The 18,125-nt window shown below is 38.6% G+C and overlaps 1 protein-coding gene across 1 annotated transcript in view; it reads left to right on the top strand.

The window, feature by feature from the left end:
• LOC122058699 (sister chromatid cohesion protein PDS5 homolog A-like) overlaps positions 1 to 15,450 on the top strand; it is a 40,034-nt gene extending 24,584 nt beyond the window's left edge. Inside the window, exons 23-33 of the mRNA XM_042621361.1 lie at positions 3,690 to 3,770; positions 3,871 to 4,560; positions 4,662 to 4,772; positions 6,724 to 6,803; positions 12,412 to 12,463; positions 12,559 to 12,645; positions 12,775 to 12,812; positions 13,030 to 13,098; positions 13,198 to 13,352; positions 14,543 to 14,910; positions 15,009 to 15,450. Of these exons, the coding sequence (XP_042477295.1) occupies positions 3,690 to 3,770; positions 3,871 to 4,560; positions 4,662 to 4,772; positions 6,724 to 6,803; positions 12,412 to 12,463; positions 12,559 to 12,645; positions 12,775 to 12,812; positions 13,030 to 13,098; positions 13,198 to 13,352; positions 14,543 to 14,910; positions 15,009 to 15,044 (1,767 nt within the window). The 3' untranslated portion in view covers positions 15,045 to 15,450. The remainder of the gene's footprint in view (positions 1 to 3,689; positions 3,771 to 3,870; positions 4,561 to 4,661; positions 4,773 to 6,723; positions 6,804 to 12,411; positions 12,464 to 12,558; positions 12,646 to 12,774; positions 12,813 to 13,029; positions 13,099 to 13,197; positions 13,353 to 14,542; positions 14,911 to 15,008) is intronic.
• Positions 15,451 to 18,125: the final 2,675 nt, after the last annotated feature.

Raw genomic sequence — 18,125 nt, 5'->3', positions numbered from 1 at the left:
AAGACTAAAATCTTGGTCCAATATTTTTTATTGGAATATCTCAATCGATATCCCACATGGGCCTTTATATAAATACCCCAACCCAATGAGACTTGGTTATCTCAACCTGTTATCCCCCAAATTGGCTTTTTGAGTCATCTACTTGTATTGTACTGTACTACTATTGTTTACTCTAACATATGTGACTTTCTAACAATTACTAACAAATGTATGATGTCTAATTTATTAAATGGTTTATAATTTGATGTCTTTTAATTCCTAATTCTTATTTAAGTTGATTACTTGAATTATATGTGTTTATTAGTACTAAAGATTGTGTGGAATAGCCTAGGGTAGAGATTGTATACAAAATAGACTACCAATCTAGGGTCCGAAGACAAAGTACCATTTTGGATTTGATTTTTTAAAATCTAATGTTTCCATCATCTTTAGAAGGCCTAAAATAGGCTGGATAACAGTATTCAGGATCTAACTTGGCCATATGGCCATCAAAACCCAACCCCGAAACTTGCTGGAAAAAAATGCAAGGTTTCACGAGATCACGAGATATCTCGGTTTTGGGGCTGACCGAAACCATGCCTGAATCCGAGACCTCGAACCCTGTGTATAATAAAGTAAGATCTTAAAGGACTTCCAAACTGGCAAGAAGTAGGAACTGATTAGCAGATTCAGAGCTCAGATACTACGTGAGACTATGCTGAATCTGTGAACCAGTACCTGTAAGAGGGAAAGAGAACAAATAAGATGATGGAGAAGACAGAGAATACGAAGGAGAAGAGAATGAGAAGAAAACTAGGACACGATAGAGTTGATGCCTCTATTGTGTGCTAGGCTTTATATAATCAAAGTATTGTGTCTTAGAAATCCTACTAAGACACAAGTCCAGCTACAATAAAGAAACCTATCCAATGTCAAGAAGGAAACATAAAAGGAAAAGGGAAATATCGCTAAAGACTAAAGATACCTAATCTAATTTCAATACAAACTAAATACGATCCCATGGTACACCACACTCCCACGATAGGTAGATTTTAACAGGTACGTCAATATACCAATCGATATTGGAATAAGGAACCCTATTTTTTCATGTCCCAATAACTAGGGTTTCACATACAATCCAATACAGCAAATCCCCAGGAACGAGAGACCTAAAGAAGACTCAAAATATAATATTGATCGAATCTATCGATTGTTTCAAGGCTCTGATACCATATTGCAGTTTCAGACCTGGAAAAATCAACAAGAAGAAGAAGAAACAAATAAGCAAAGAAGGAAAGGAGAAGAAACTAGGGCAGCAAGGTACTTCCAAGAGAAACAAAGGAGAAGAGAGAGGAGAGGAGAAAAAGGGGAGAAGAAACTGCCGAGTGGAGAATAGAAGAGAATTGTCCCGCTGGCAGTCCCCCATCTTATTATGTGATAGGTCATTACAATATCCAAAGGACAAGTATGCCCTTTACACCATGTGTAGCCTTAAATAAAAGAAATAAAAAGAAACAAAGCACAGCCGCAGGGTATGACAAGAATACCCCTGCAGTAGAATAAATATAACTCTACTTAAACTTTAACAATCATTACTCATTTTTCACCTGTTGGTGCAAATCCTAAGTTCCGGTCAATATATGGTTTCTAGTACTATCCTTGAATTGTTGATCAGGTCAATTGTTTATGGGTGTAAAAAATGAAGCAGACTTCAAAGACTTCTTACGAATAGTTGGGTATTGCTTTCCTAGTCAATGCCCCCAGTAAATAGATAACCTTTCATTTGACAGCTTACCTGGAGCCCCAAGAGGGCTTCACTAGTTGGTGAGATCATCCATTCCTCATGTCGTATGTACCCGCCCAATAGCCCCATTTCCCACGTTGCAAATGAAAGCTTCTTTTCTCCACAATAGATATTTTGAAATTTCACTCCCTAGCGTTGTTAGGGTGGAAAACAAAACATGGTGAAAGCTACAACCAATATTGATTGGGGAACTGAACCATAGCAACTCCAAAGCGTTCCTAGTTTCTTCAAGGGCTGCATACGAAGATAACTTTGTTACCAAATACCAACTGAAAATTTGTACAACCAGTAGAGAAGGGTACTATTTATAGAGTTTAGGCTCTGTACAGAATAAGAAACTTAATTAAGAAACTCTAGCCTAAGAAAAATAGAAACTAAATCCATGCTTAGATTGCAGAAAACTTCTAGAGAGTTTATAAAACTACTCCGTTCCTACTCTTAGCAACCAAACTACATTCATGAGTCAAAGTGGGGACCGAAATAATTATAGTAGTCCTAATTTTATGGACTTTAATCCTCAGAATAGCTGCTGGTATCAGGGATAACTCCTTAACTGGTAGAATTTCTGGACTGACTTGTGGTTGCTTAAAAACTAGTTAAAACTTTTTCCTCTCTTTGATTCTGATCTCAAGCTACAAGAATGCCACCTTGCACAATTTGTTTTTTGGCTGCTTATTTGGGAGAAGAAGAAAACTAATAATCAACAGTATAACATCAAAATTGTCCTTGTAGGTTGTAACAAAGAAGTGACTGTCTCATGTTTAAGGCTGCCATTATATTGTAACATCTATTGCTCATTAGTGAACCATCACGGTGAATTATTTGAATGTTAAAATACAAAAGAAATGAAAAGAAAGGGAAAAGGGTGCTAATGGCCTTCTAATTTTTGTTTTTATATTGTAAGCCAATTTTGCGGCTGTAATGAACTCTGAAGCCTTTTTTTTAATGATGTTATTGGTCCTTCTTCTGCAAGAAAGCCTGGTTCCTTTACCCTATGTATAGGGAAACCATATGCATGGTTTAAAGTATCGGTCGATACCGATAGGACACTATTTTTAAAAATGAAGTGTATCCTTACATATCAATAAACACCGATACGTACCAATTTTAAGATATGTTTCACTTTTGAAATAGAGCATGCTCTTCTCGTTGGTGGTACTTAAGTTTCCAAAATTTGAAGCACAACTGCACAATCGATCTCCCTTTCATTTCTTGGACTTGGGGCTTTGAATTATTCATAGAAAACGATTCAGAATCTACAATCAAACTGATGTTTAGAGGATTGAAGCATAAAAAATCATTCATTGAAGCTAAACATAGCGCAAAACAAGTAAGTTGAAAAACACTTATTTTTTTACGAATCTTTGATTTATTTATGTTTTTGCTTTGAGTAGATTTAGGTAAAACAAACTAAAACATTGCATCAAACATGAATTATTGCATCAATTTGTTTATAGATTTTAAAATTTCTCAGAAATTCAACAATAGACTATTACTACATGTAAGAAACCTCTTCCTTTATAAGAATTTCAACTGAATGCACTTCTCTCAATACGGTGTTCTCCATTTTAGTGTTTATGCATGATACATGTTATATATATATATATATATATTGCTTATTTATACTTATTTTCTTTAAATGCAAAAGTGTATTTCCATGTGTATCTTGCCCATTTCTGAGCGTATCTTATGTATCTCCGATACGTCTATTAAAATTACCTGATCAATACGGCGACCGATACCGATACTTTAATCCTTGACCATATGTATCGCGTATGAATTCTTTCCTTTCCAGAAATTAGATTGTGTTTTTAACTTGTTTTTGGCTTCAGAGTTGAAAATTTGTCTCTTTGGCTTCTACCATAGTGTTGCTGTTTAAATTAATTCTATTTCATGTTTCTTTTAGGTCAGTGAGGGGAAAACGTGGCTGGCTAATGATGATGTTGTGGCTCATTTTGAGTCTCTTAAGTTGGACAGTAATGAATTGGTATGTTCTTCACTCATGGATTTCCATCCTCACAATTTGACTGACACTCTACAAACTTCGCAGCCATTTTTCTAATGACATCAGCTTTGTAATCCCACAGGCTCATTCTGGGATTCTCGAGGATGAGAAGGTTCTCAAAGCTAGTGATAGAGATGAAAATGAAGTGCCTCTTGGGAAGATGATGAAACGTTTGAAATCTCAAAGAACCAAGGCAAAAAAAGTGGTGAAGAATAAAGATTTACCAGCTAAAATAAAAGATCCAGAAAATGATATTGATATCTTGGGAATGGTGAGGGAAATAAATGTTGAAAATCTTGAAAAATCCAAGAATTTGGAATCAGGAAATGGTCTTGGATGTTTTCTAGGTGAAGGAACAGAAGATGATCAAAGCATGGATGAGAAAGTTCCAGTATCTCGGAAAAGAAAGAGAAGAAAACCTAATGACGGAGCATCTGTTACAGTGCCAAAACGTAGGAGGTCTTCATTTCAGGGTGTTCAGGAATCATCTCAGGCAAGGACTTCTTCCAAGCTTGTGGAAAAAGCTTCTACAGACAACTCTCATTGGACTGAAATATCCTCTTTGGAGCCTATTGAAATGGATGTGCACACGAACTCTGATTCAGAAGATAAAATCACTTTGGAGAAGGAAATTGTTAAATTGACTGGGTCACACTTGTTGGCATCATGCTTGCCTACAAAAAAAAGCTCCTCATCAAAATATAAAGGCACTGATCGCCATTTGAATGACTCAGCACAAGTGTCTGGCCAAGCTGATGAACACGAGCTGAAGGTGAGATTTTTTTTTTATTGACCAGACTTCTCATATAGCTATACGCATTCAACCCGCGATGGTTTTTGATGCTGAAGATTCTTTTGTACCTGTGTTTTCAGAAGTCTAGTGTGCTGATGAAGACTGGTAAGGATAATTTCACGGGTAATGCCAAATCCTCTGCTGGAAATATCAAGAAGCGGAAAAGAAGAAGCATCGCGGGATTGGCAAAGGTCTTTAGTTCGACCTTGCTCCTTGACAGCATGCTACAGTCCTCTAAATTTTTTTCAGTTTTATATTTTTGGACTATCTATAGACTGTCCTTAATATTTGTGGAAACCTATTAATGTGCATCATGCTGTTAGGATGCACTTACCATCAAATAATCAGCCTCCATTACTGTGGGATACTTATTGTCCTCGTATCTTCTGTAGAATAAACCTAGATGCTTTTGTGCTTATTTTATTTTCTTAGTTTTTTTATCAATGGTTAGAGTATTGCATTTCTCACATTTTGTTAAAAATTGGTTTCTATAAATGTTTTGGATTGATCTGGTTTGGATTCTTAGCATTATAGTTTTCTTGGTTTGGATAACTGATCTTTTTATTTTCCTTGGTTTAACCTATATACCAAGGTAGTAGTTCATTTTTGTCTTCTAACAGGTTTTATTTTAGGACAGGCAGTCATGGTAAAAGATTTCAACAAAATTTCGCGAAACCAACCAAAATATTTCGGTCAAACCCTTTTATAAAATGCATGGTCTCGATTGATATATGTTTCGTATGAAATATCGACCATGTTTCGTGTTTCGAGTTTCGGTATCTTTTCGCTAGTTTTGATTCCAAACCAAGATAACATTTGATTATTACGAATTGGTTTCTAGTTTTACGTTTATTCATTCCTAAAGCATATTTTAGTTGTGTTAATTGAATTATGTGCGTTCTAGTACTAAATTGTGTATACAGCAAACTGCATTCACTACCAACCTATGGTCTAGATCAAACTACCATTTTATATGCGTGTTACTATCTATGGGTTCAACTAAGTTTAAAGGGCCAACAATAGGGTTTTCCTAGAAGTTTTAGGAACTAATTTGGCCATTTAAGCCTTGAAACCAGTAACCAAAACCTTCCAGGTTTCGACTGAAATTTCAGAGTTTCGTGAAATTCAAAACCAGTGTCAGTCAAAACCAAGACCTTGAACCTTGCAGGCAGTAGCACTACAATCATTGTGCTAGGGCCACAGGCCTGTATTATTCTTGCCATAAGGTAGATCTATTGGTACTCTGGGTATATGAAAACTGCTTTGCTCTCTATTCACCATCTTCGAGATGGCAAAAAGTAGGGTCAAAATTCAAAGATAGGAGCTAAAAAGATTAGTGCTTGAAAATATGGGGAAGTTCAAGACAATGTGTGCTTTATGGTTCAGTTGAACCACTACATGGCTAATCCAAAGGACACATCCAACAGTAGAAACCTGCCACATCATCCTCCATGTGGCAGAAAAGCACTGGGTTGTTATGCTTAGCCCAGTGCAATGACTGTTCTGCTACCTTTAGCCCCCCACCCCCAAAAAAAAAAAAAAAAAAAAACTATAATCTGTTTCTTTTAACAGATAGAGGGTAACATGACAATCCGGCTCCATCCATATAATGCTGGGTCTGGGCATTCTGGATTGGCACAATGTGCAGTAATATTACCCTGCTCCCAGTAATCCATGTACCTTGTTACCTTGTGTCTCATGTTTGTCCCTGTTTAACAGTTGTTGACATTTTTATTTTGTCAAATGGAGAAGAGTAAGTCAGACAGCTTTCTCTTGGCCACATGGCAACGAATTGTTGAACTTATTTGAGGAAGTAGAGCTTAAGGTGTCTTAACGAATTTCGATCCCCTTGGACCACTCCCTAAGCTGCCTTGTGTGAGATTCTGCCCTTGTTAACTCTTGATGCACATGTTGTGGGAAACTTATCCCTTTATTTATTTGATTTTTTTTTTTAATCAATGTACGCATGTCCATGTGCATCTGCATGTATGTATGCCATCTTGACTGGTTCTTTTCTTTATTTTCTAACAGATGCTGTATACTCAACTTGTTGAAGTATGGATTTTCTTAAACTTCGGTTTTAATATCCCTGGAATAGAATAGTCTGTAATTCTATCTTCTGGTTCTTGTCATTCCCCACAGTGTTCTTTGAAGGAACGTGATAATCGCAGCACAGACCTGCTTGGATGCAGAATTAAAGTCTGGTGGCCATTGGATAAGCAGTAAGTGCTTCTGTTGATATGCAAAAGCAGATAAAAAATAGACATGGATTGGATGTCACCAAAAGAAATATTACCTTTTTGCATCTCCTAGGATAGAAGAGTTGGAGACATTTACAGAAGAATGTGGCATCAATCACTTTTCTTGTTCGTTTCCATTTGTATTAAACTCTGTGCTATGCAAAGGGAGTAAACATGGAAAGAAACATGAAGTGGCCCGACTAACGAACTGTTGTATCAATGATGTTGACCAAAATACCAAATACAAATGCTGCTTTAGGTTGTTGGTTTAGGTTTTTGGCTATTCAAGATGGACCCAATTCTTTGATGGTTAACATATTAATTTAGCCTGCAAATTTCATAGATTATTCTGATATGATATGCACTTTTGTGTCATTAAAGTATAAAAGGACCACAAACCGGTACTAGCCCTGCTTTTATAGGTTTCACTATAGGGGGTGTCAGTAGTATGGTAAAAGTATGTATGACTAAAACTGTGTAGGAATTTAATTTTGAGATGTTAAAACTGTGATAGTAGTGTAACTGAAATGTGTGCCTCGGTCTTCATTGAGATTTCAAATACACTAATTTGGAAAGTTTGAGAAATACGGATAACAGGGTATTTGCTTTACTGGTTTGTTGCATCAAAGGTACTGTAAATTGAAATAATTTACAGTTTTAGCTTAAAATTTGGTTGTGTGTTTCTTTTATTGAATTATTGATGCTATGATGATCATTGTAATGTTCTGAATTCAAGCCTGGAATATTCCCAGTAGCTTCTGGATAATTTTATGTTCAAAATTGTGAAACCCCGTAATGAGGTTGACAAACCCTACTGGTAGGTGTTAGGCTGCGACTCAATAGAGAGGATCACACTAGCTATCTAAAAAAAAAAAAAGGAATTAGAATATATGTTTCAGAAATAGCAAGTCAAACACCAGAAATTTAGGAACTTCAGTAACGTTCTATCCAGTGGTTAGATCAGAACTAAACTTGAACCTCAGTAACACAGATTGTCCACGCTTACCTATCTTGGGTTAGGTAAAGAAGAGATAAGCAACAGAATAGTTAGGATACTTAGACGTATTGGAAGGTCGCCTAACCTCTTTCTCAAGGAGAGAATTAAGGGGAATTCAACATAACTACTTCTCATTACAGCAAGAGTTTTAACTAACATAGACATACGATAATGGGAACCATCCCCACGAATGTGTCAACTACCCTCCACTAACTACATGCATGACTCTATCACTTACCCTCCATTAACTGCATGCAATATAACTCTACCAACTATATGATGATGTAACGACCCATACGTGATAATATAACCTCCCATTACAACAATAAGACAACCACTGTGAATAACTGTGATTAGTTATTGAACTAACCATTGAACTCTAGAATTTTACCTTAGGAAGCTCTCCTCTTGGGCAACCAAGGAAATGAGATCCAAAGAGATTGCTCTTTCTTCCTCTACTAGGGGGGGCATTGTGAATTCAGATTGGAGACTCAACTGAATATCAAAGAGCTTATCCCTACAGACAGGAACCGAGGAGATGTTCCCAAAAGTGGAGGAGTTCCAAACCTTAAGGGCACTTTTAACATTCCGAACCTTTTTGGGCAGTAAGTGGGGATGAATGGGCATGGAATGGCTTGTCCCAATAATTTTTGTTGAATGTGGTGAATGACTTCTGTCTAATGGACACAGGCCTCCTTTATTTATAAGATGGAGTGGAACATTCTAGAATTGAGTACAAGACAAATACTCCTCTAAGACAATTCTACCCTTATAACCCAATTTTCAACACCCCCCCTCAAGTTGGTGCATAGGTATTGCACATGCCCAACTTGCAAATAACAAGATGAAAAACTTTGCTACCTAAACCTTTGGTAAATACATCAGCCAGTTTTTCATTACTAGGAACAGAAGGCACATAGATAAAACCCGAATCCAACTATTCCTTGATGAAGTGACGATCAATCTCCACATGTTTCGTCCTATGATACTGGACAGGGTTGTGATCAGTGATGATGGCCGATTTGTTGTCACAGAAGAGCTTCATAGGAAGAGTGACAGGTATGGCGAAGTCAGTGAGAAGACCCTTCAGCCATAGAAGTTCACAAATAGCATGGACCATGGAGTTTCCAATAGTGTTATTTGGTATGGCGTTCCTTACCACAATAGTCACACTTCACAAGAGTTTTGGTAGGGAACCACCAAACTGTCGTGTGTCACTGAAGGTCTGAGTGTCGGAGACAAGAGCTGATCTTTCTAAAGGAGCAGGGCTTGGCTGTGGAAGCATAATAATACTGTGACTATCCTCAAGCTGGACCATAGCATAGGACTGCTCTGTAGGGGGGAAAAGGATCACAAATCAGAACATGGGACATCTTCAAAGGTCGTTCTGTAGGAAAAATGACGTGTTACTGAACATTCAGAATATCGGGCTGATATCGGTGTTGACAAATGGGAATTGGCTCGACTGGCAACTTGCTCATCAGTAAAGTAAGAAACAGATAACGAGAGAGTCAGGTAAAACCTATCAGTTGGTAGCGCTAATCTATGAATGAACCCAGCTGCTAGTCCCAAGCCTTATTAGTGTTTCCTCATCTCTTTCCCCGGGGGATGCTCTTTCGCCAGCTGCTGCTACTACTCCTCTGGCTGGTGCCAAATCAGGTGACTTTGAAGTGGAAGCTTGCCTAGTAAGCAGTTAGATGTAAGTTATGTAACCATGCTGGTAGTACTATGATAGCCTTAGAGCTTGAAGGTCTCTGTCCCTAGGAGTTCTGCCAGGAAGTCATAAACTTGAATCTTATCTTCCCTCTTCCGGAATTTGACAACATCACCAGATGTTTCAAGCTGAAGCTCCTCTTAGAAGTCCAACTCCTGCCATAGATACCTTAGCTCAGAGTAGTATTATGACAAAGTTTGCTCCTTTTGTTTGAACTCATGTACCTTCTTCCGAGAAGACTTGTGCATCATTCTCAACCTGGGAATAGGTGTCCTGGTCAGCTTTCCATACCTTGACAGCAGAATCAAGGAGAAAATAGCCACGAGAAATCTGTGGCTGCATCGAATTGACCAGAAAAGCCATGTCACATTCCCATTTATCGACATCCGTACATGTACCAGTGGGCTTCTTAGCAAACCCTGTGAGATACCCATTGAAACCACAGGTTTTAATAGAAATGCTGCACGAGTGCGTCCACATCACATGGTACCATCAAGCTTAATAACACACATGGGAAAGGAAGAAAAGGTGTCAGAAGAGTTCCCATCACTACCAGAAGAGAGTCGAAACTTCAGACATTGTGAAACACCACTAAGAGACTTGCAGGGATGAAGTAAAGGGATAAAACAAACCCCAAAGTCCTGAAGCACAAATCGTAGGAGGCAAAGGCAGGAAAAAAGACCTGGAAGGAAAAAAATTGATAAATGGTCAAAACCTTGATTTAATCGATTTTTCCTATATGGGTCGCCGGACACAAAAAACTTGCTTAGCCATCACGAAGTAGGTAAACAGCACCTGAAGCGTGCATCCTCATAGTAAACTGATGCAGAGAAGAAGGTAGAACAACCCTTCCATCAAAATATTCAGCAGGGTGAAAACCCTAAAAATCGATAGGTGAAAAAGGAGAGAATGGGTCTTTCAGATCATTAGAGGGGAGGAGCTGAGAGACCAAAAGAGGATTGGAGAGGTTAGAGGAGGCTCTTGCCTCTCATTGGTATAGAGAGGAGCCACCGAGAGCGGGAGCCAAGAGAGAGGCACTGATCTCTAGGCGAGAAAGGAGTGAGAGGCAAGTGCTCTAGGGCTTGGATCCTTGCTCTAATACCATGTTGAATGTGGTGAACGACTTATGTCTGATGGACATAGGCCTCTTTTATTTATAATATGGAGTGGAACATTCCAAAATTAGACAGAAATATCCTTATAAGACAATTCTACCCTTAGCCCAATTTACAACATTTTTTAACAATGGTGGATCTAGGTGAGAGGATCACATGTCAAAATATTTGAAAGGTTTTGGGCCAAAGGAGATGTAGGGCTGGACAAGGATGGAGATGGGACTATTTTCAGTATCTACTCCTTACACATGGCTGGTTTTGTTAGTCACATGGGATTACCTGTCGAATTTCAATTGCACATCAATAGAAGTACCTCATCCTTCGGAAAATTGCAACCTAAAAATACTATTCATTTAAGCCTTTATCCCGGAATCGGTTTGACATTTTGTGCTGAAATTTTTTTCGTTTTATATTTAATTTATGAGTCATTTTCCTTGTTTAGTGGAAAAGCAAGCCGCTCCTTGTATTGGTTCAGTGTATCCACCATGTGGCAGTATGGTTGTTAAACCTTGTCCAGGTTACTCTCTTCTCAGATGTCAAGTTTCAGATTGATCAGGCTTTGACACATCAAAATAGTTTAAAATTTTGACAAATTATTTTTCTTTGTATTATTTTATTAAAAATGTTGGACTGCTGAAAATACAAGGATCATGGTGGACCCTTCAGTACAGATGTACCTCAATTTGACATTTTTGGAAGTCTAGAGGATAACTAATCTATCCAACGATCTGAATGATCAAAGCAGTCGTCCACGTCGTGGAAAATAGCTTTCAGGTGTTGAAATATTTTCCCTTAATTTCCTATAATTTTTTTCTTTTTAAATGTTGAAAAAATTGATAAATGCTTTTGTCGATTACTTTTTTTTTCTTTTTCTTTTTGTTTTTTATTCTTTTCTATATGGGCAGGGGAACTCTGCCGGTCTGGCGTAGGGACACCCAGACACAGCATGGTGTGAAAATACCCCAGCTGTCTGGGCGTTTCCTACGCCAGACCGGCAAGGTTCTTTTTCCCTTTAGCCTTGTTCTTACTTAGTAACTTCTCATTCCCTTATAAAGTCATGTGCATATTGGTGATTTCCTTTGTTACAAAAGAACAGAAATGAGATGGTGGACAAGCTTATTAGGCAAGGACTGATGCGACTAAGAATGTGTCATGGATCTGAACTTTCATTGTAGATTCATACTCCCTTTACTTTCTCTTCTTTATACTCCGTGATGCTTCTGTGTTCATTGGTATAATTACACATTCTTTTCTCTATCTAATAAATTTTCTATTTATAGAAAGAGGTCAGATAAAAAATTAAATATTTCTGAATGTTGTTTCTCTATTATTACAGGGTTTGGGTTCTTGATAAATTGTTGTCTTCTATCTCAAAGTAGAAACCATTCAGTGTAGCGGTCAGCATCTGTTGCCATTAATGGCCAACAATGGCTTGAGTTTACCTATCTAGATGAAATTTAAAATAACTCATTGATTGGCTCTTCTCTCTCCATGTAAACTTGATAAAACAGTTGATACTGTGATACCGTTCTTCTGAAAGTAGTCCTAAATATCTGCTTGCCTGATTAACTATGCTAATGCTATAGTGGCTTTAGGGTCTAAGCTGATATCTTGTGGTTGATGTTTGTGATACCATAGTTTTCAAGGCGCCTTGTTTACCTTGTTGAAGTTGCCTTGTGTCCAGCCCACCCCCCCCCCCCACCCCTCAACACCTTGGGTCACCTAGACGCTCATGACAACTATGCGTGATACACTTGTCCACAGGTTTTATGAAGGTATGGTACAATCTTATGATCCAGGAAAGAGAAAACATGTGGTAAGTTGTGCTTTTCTATTAGGTTGATATCTCATATACCTAGCTTTATCCTCTCTTTTGAGAGTGATTTCCAACTTAACCATCTTGAATTGAAGATATTGTATGACGATGGAGATGTTGAAGTGCTCAATCTAGAGAAACAGCGGTGGGAGCTCATTCATGATGCTCACAAGCCTAGAGAGGTATAGTTTCTTGAGTACTGCTTATCAGCTTATGGCTGAGAGACTGGAACTAAATGGCTTTTGGCTTCAGTCAGCCATTAATGGTCACACAGGTTTCTAATGCAATCTTTTTATAAATACATTTTACAGAGGTTAAAAGCACCAAAGATATCCCCCTCTAAAGGAGTGTAAGTATTCTCTGAGTTCATTGAAAAACTGTTCCCCTCTCTCTGATCATTGAAAAAGGTGTTTTGTGGAAAAAGGTGATTGGTATTTTTATGGATTGCTGTTGTATTATTTGTTCTCAAGCTGTTGCATCTAGGTTCTGGTGTACGTCCCTGATTGCCAAAAGATTCTGTCTGGACAGCTAGTTCAGTTCCTGATACAATATTATTCACCTTACAGGTTACGTCAACAGAAACAGGATAAAATGACTCCAGGCGGACCAAGATGGAATAATAAATCCGTTAATAAGTGAGAAGAATCCTGTATCTAGGTGTTTTTTATATGAAGTATCTATTTTATTGCTTTATGAATTTCGAGTTTGACAATATCTGTTTTTTCTGTGGACAGACGGAAGAGAACACCTAAGAAGACTCGGGGGCATAGACGAAGTCGTATATCAGAAAGTAAAGCTGATTCTGACTCGCAAGTTGAGAGCGGAAGTAGTGCTCACTCATCAAGTCCTGATCACTCCATAACTGTAAAACGAAATGAAATGGATGCAGGTAATTTCTCAGCTGCTATCCTATTGATTACAAAGTTAGCATCGGGAATGCTCTATTTAGGATTAAGGGGGTAGGGGAAACCCAGATGAAGAGAGCCTTACTTTTACCAAATGGCACAAGGGGTAAGAAAATATTTTTGAAAGGGGATAATATGTTGAATTAACACAAAAGCTTAAGCTATTAGGTGGAAAGGTCCAACTGGTATATGAAGGCATCTAAGGTCCTAGAGTTTTTCCAATGTGGGATTATTCCCAACACTCCCCTCATGTGTTGCCCCTCATTTTGGTGGCAGTCTCACGTGGCATGCATGGCCCCTCTTTTGGGGTGACCATTCGTAGATATTTATTAGCATAGTGATCCTAATGGTGCTTATACCTTGTTGAGTTTATCCAACCTAAAAGCTTAAGCTATAGGGTGGAAAGGTTCAACTTGTATATGAAGGCATCCAAAGCCCCCCAGAGATTTCTAATGAGGTATAATTCCCTACATGTGTAACTTTGTGACCCTATATTATTGCACATGTTATGAACGATTTGGATTGAGCCCAACTGTTAATTGCAAATCAGGGCATGTCCTCTCCCACATTGAAATAGTTGCTATGCATAAATAACATAGAGGTTGACTTTCATGTTGGTCTTTAGAGCATGACCTCCTCATTATCATTAATGTATTGTGCTTGAACAAAGCTAATCTCCATAGGATGCACTTGTCGAATCCCTTCAACATTCTGATCACCGGCTAGTGGACCATCCTTTTTGAGGACATCTAGTTTAAAATTCAAGGCAAATCCCATTAGATGTATGGACCAATTCACTCAATGGATAGTATCTCTCTTTTCATCTAAGGATAATTATTTATAATTTGCGACCTTTATACAGCATGCTTAATTTGAAATTAGCCAAAGAGATATCCGAAGATCTTCCCTATTAATGAGAACTGGTCATTGGTTGAAATTCAGACCTGAAATGGTTTCTTTTTATAGCATTGAGATACCCATCGTACAAAATTCTAAATTGTTTAGGAACAGGCAGTCTGTATTAGGTAAGGGTTAGGCCATATTGTAATGTGGTGTGAGATAATAACTTTACTTTGGTTCTTACTATTTGTAAACACTTTTTGTGTCTCACAGTATTTTGACATCTTTGTTCTTGTTCATGGTGATTTTTAATGGAAATGGATGGATGTAACAGAGAAGAGCCAGGCGGAGGAATCCAGTGAAGGGAAGCCAGTTTCTAGAGGGAAACTGTTGGAAGATGTGGGGATGTGCCCAACAGGTGCAGAGGAATCTGATGAAGAAGAGAAGCCAGAATCCGAGGGGGAGGTGCTGGTTCAAGATATAGCTAAGAACATGTCCAGTGTACAGGGAGGTGACAAAGAAGAGGAATCAGTCTCTGAAGAACGGGTAATAGAAGCAGAGAGTGGCCCAACTGATGATGAGGCATCCAATAGGGAAAAGCAATTAGATTCCGGAGGCAGCGCGCCCGACAAGGACAAGGAATCAGCTCCTATGGAGTCTGGAGACACTGGAGATTCTGGAAATTCTGACCGTGAACCCCTTGTACTTGCCTCGTAGCTTTTCTATTATTTGAAAACGTTTCTGAGCTTTATATTTTTCTACGATCCAGTATCTGATTCTAACTGTTACGGCCTATGCAGAGCAAGTGGAAGCGCCAGGCAGGGAAATTAGTTTGAGCCAGTGAACTGGTCTTACATTTTAAGATACAGACAGTGGCACTATCAGAAGTGTGAGGTTGTTGCTGAAGCCTGAACAAGGGAATTCTATCTAATTATGCAGGCGCACTAATAAACAGTGCTGAGCATGTCTCTCATTGGGGGCTCATGTACTATGTATAGTACTCTTCTAAGCCATCCACTTTCATGTAACATTGTTTCTGCGTTCCTGTGTATTAACTGTGTTAGGTACTTAGGGTTAATCTGATTGTGTATGATACCTGTATTTTAGCCCATTCAATAAACAGGCTACCATTGATTGAGCTGAGGGGCAACATGTACAGTAATCCTTGTAACTCTATTAGCTTACACTTCCACCACCCTTCAACTCTATTTAATAGGTTAATCAATATTGTATTATCATGTATGCCCTTTGGTATTTGATTGAATGACGTCCTTGAAATTTGATACGTGGTTAATTCAAACCTCGAGCTAGCTAGCTATCCAACAATCAAAATTGCTGTATCACACTTCAATCTGGCCAGGAAGCTGGTATGTTTGTCTAAGGTATTCAATGGGACCTGTTTGTTTTTGCTGATTCATCTTGCTCCTATTAGCAACAGGACATGTACCTGATATTTGATCCTTACAACAATGACACACTGAACAATATGAAACTTGATATGCTTTCTTGCTAAGAAATACTATCAAGTATTGAAGGCATATATATATTGGTAATGGTTCATCTCTTTCTATATGGAGGGGTCCCTAGATGGATTAATTTTCTCAAGAACTTAAGAATTCCACATTCTAATTTCATTAATTCTATGTATTCTATGAATCCGGTTCCTCTTCAACGATTTGGGCATCCAATGACCATCCAAGGGTTTGGGGGGTTTGGACATGGATCCCAATGCCTGAAGATGTGTATCCAGCCCCTCACAACCCTTGCATGAATTGTTCAAGAATCGTTGATGTTGGAGATGATCTTTTTCTTACAATACTTCTATAATCTACGGAGGTGAGTACCAACTTGTTCCTCTCTTTGAAAGATCTAAATAACTTTCTCTCTTTTAATTGCTCCGAAGGTGGATCCTACTAATGGTAAAGTTGGTGTAAAAGATATTTTATTGTACGGTTCTGTTTCTCCATTAGACCATCGTTACAGCAATAATTAGGGTATTATTATTTTGAAGGAAAAATGGTCCGTTCCAGCTTGATACAATTGATCCATATCAGTATCTGTATTGAAAGCAACCAACATCGGTGCCGATACTATGCACTAAAACCATGTTCATTTTCAAAGTAACTATGGCCAAACCGGGAGTGGCAACCAACATCGGTGCCGATACTATGCACTAAAACCATGTTCATTTTCAAAGTAACTATGGTCGAACCGGGGGTGGGGTGCGATCCCGTGCACTAAAACCCTGTTTATGTTCGAAGTAACTATGGTCAAACCAGGGGTGGGATGCGGCTCGATCGGATCTGATGTACCGGTTGAATTCTGGCAAAAAATGCTTATGTAGTAGTATACCTTATATTCTGATCGAGTTCTCATTGGATGTGGTACCCACATTGGTGGGACCCACATGGGACGGTGAAAGCACACCAGACAATCCTTGTCAAAGGAAAAGAAGAAAAAGAAAGGGAAACAGAATTGGGAGAAAGGGATTTGAAATCAGTTTTTGGTAATCACTGTTGTGCTAATAAGGGTCATTGTCCCTATCTATACTCTTTCCCATGTTACCCTGTTCTTCTGTTGTTCTTCACATGTCCCTAATTACTATCTTAGAGAGAGAGAGAGAGAGAGAGAGAAAGAGAGAGGGGGGGGGAACTCTCAGATTCCATGATCAATTCTGCCAAAGTCAGAAAATTAAGAGGAAAGGTCTAGATCAATACTCATTATTTGTGGGGAACTCTGAGATCGATACATAAATATTTGTAAGTATATGGAGGTGAAAGAAAGAAGGAAAGGTGAGGTGAGTGAGTCAAAAAAAATTAAAAAGAGAGCCGTTATTGGATAAGTGCATGGCACAGTTTCAGTTCACGTTAATCTCTAATTTTAGCTTCCCATATTCAAAGCATTGTAACTACTATTGTTTTTTTTTTTGCCTGCCATGCCCTCTTAATTCTTCCCATTTCTCAAACTAATAAATGTGACAAGCAAATGAGCTCATTATGGTAGATTCTCTCTTTCTCTCTCTAAGCCAAACCACCAAAGCCTGGCACCCCCACCATCGCCAATGGTATCACTCACATACTCACTTTTTCCTGGCTGGAATTGCCCACCTCAACCCACCTTTTCCGGTCATACTAGTCCAACTCTCATCCACCAGAGTCTCCAGAGACTTATAAATAAGGGCCTTACGTTTCTCATAACAGTTGCAGCTTAGAATTGTGAGCTTATACGTCTCTCTCTCTCTGTCTCTCTTGCATTTTTTAACTCATTATAGCTGTGTTGATCAGATGTCATCCCATGAAGGAGATTTCATGGGGAGCAGAAACCCACAAGCAAGCTTTTGCCCTCACATACATACATGCATGCATGTATATGTATGCACAGTTCTTCACATGCATTCATGCAGATTCAGAAGCAAATCGTCAACTTGTGATTGGCATGCAGTACTAATGGTCACCTGATGTTTAGTTTTAGATATACATACTTGCATATCCTAATGTTATTTTTCTTGTCATCATCAGATATGAGTTTGTATGAATTATATTGCAGGGGCATTATAGCTGAGGCATGGAGGGAGAGGAGGGTGGAATATAACTGTTGACAGAAGAAAGAGAGCACAACCCGTCATGGGCTAAAGAAATCCTTGGCTATTGCTGGGAGTGTGCTCTCTTTTCTTCTATCATCGTCTCTCTCTCTCTCTCTCTCTCATGGCAACCTATTACCAACCCTCTGGTACGTGTTCTCAGTTTGTGTTTGGTATGCACTTTCTGAATAGATTCTCGGTTTACAACATATTCTGAAGTGCAAGAAAATAGGGAGTAATGGGGTTTCATGATCGATACATTCTGGACCCAAAATCTATTCCAAGAATGCATACCAAACATAACTAATTGTGTGTGTGGGGTGGGGGGGGGGGGGGG

Source organism: Macadamia integrifolia, chromosome 13, assembly GCF_013358625.1.
Source record: "Macadamia integrifolia cultivar HAES 741 chromosome 13, SCU_Mint_v3, whole genome shotgun sequence".
Taxonomy (NCBI): Eukaryota; Viridiplantae; Streptophyta; class Magnoliopsida; order Proteales; family Proteaceae; genus Macadamia; species Macadamia integrifolia.
This window is presented reverse-complemented; position numbering and strand designations above follow the sequence as displayed.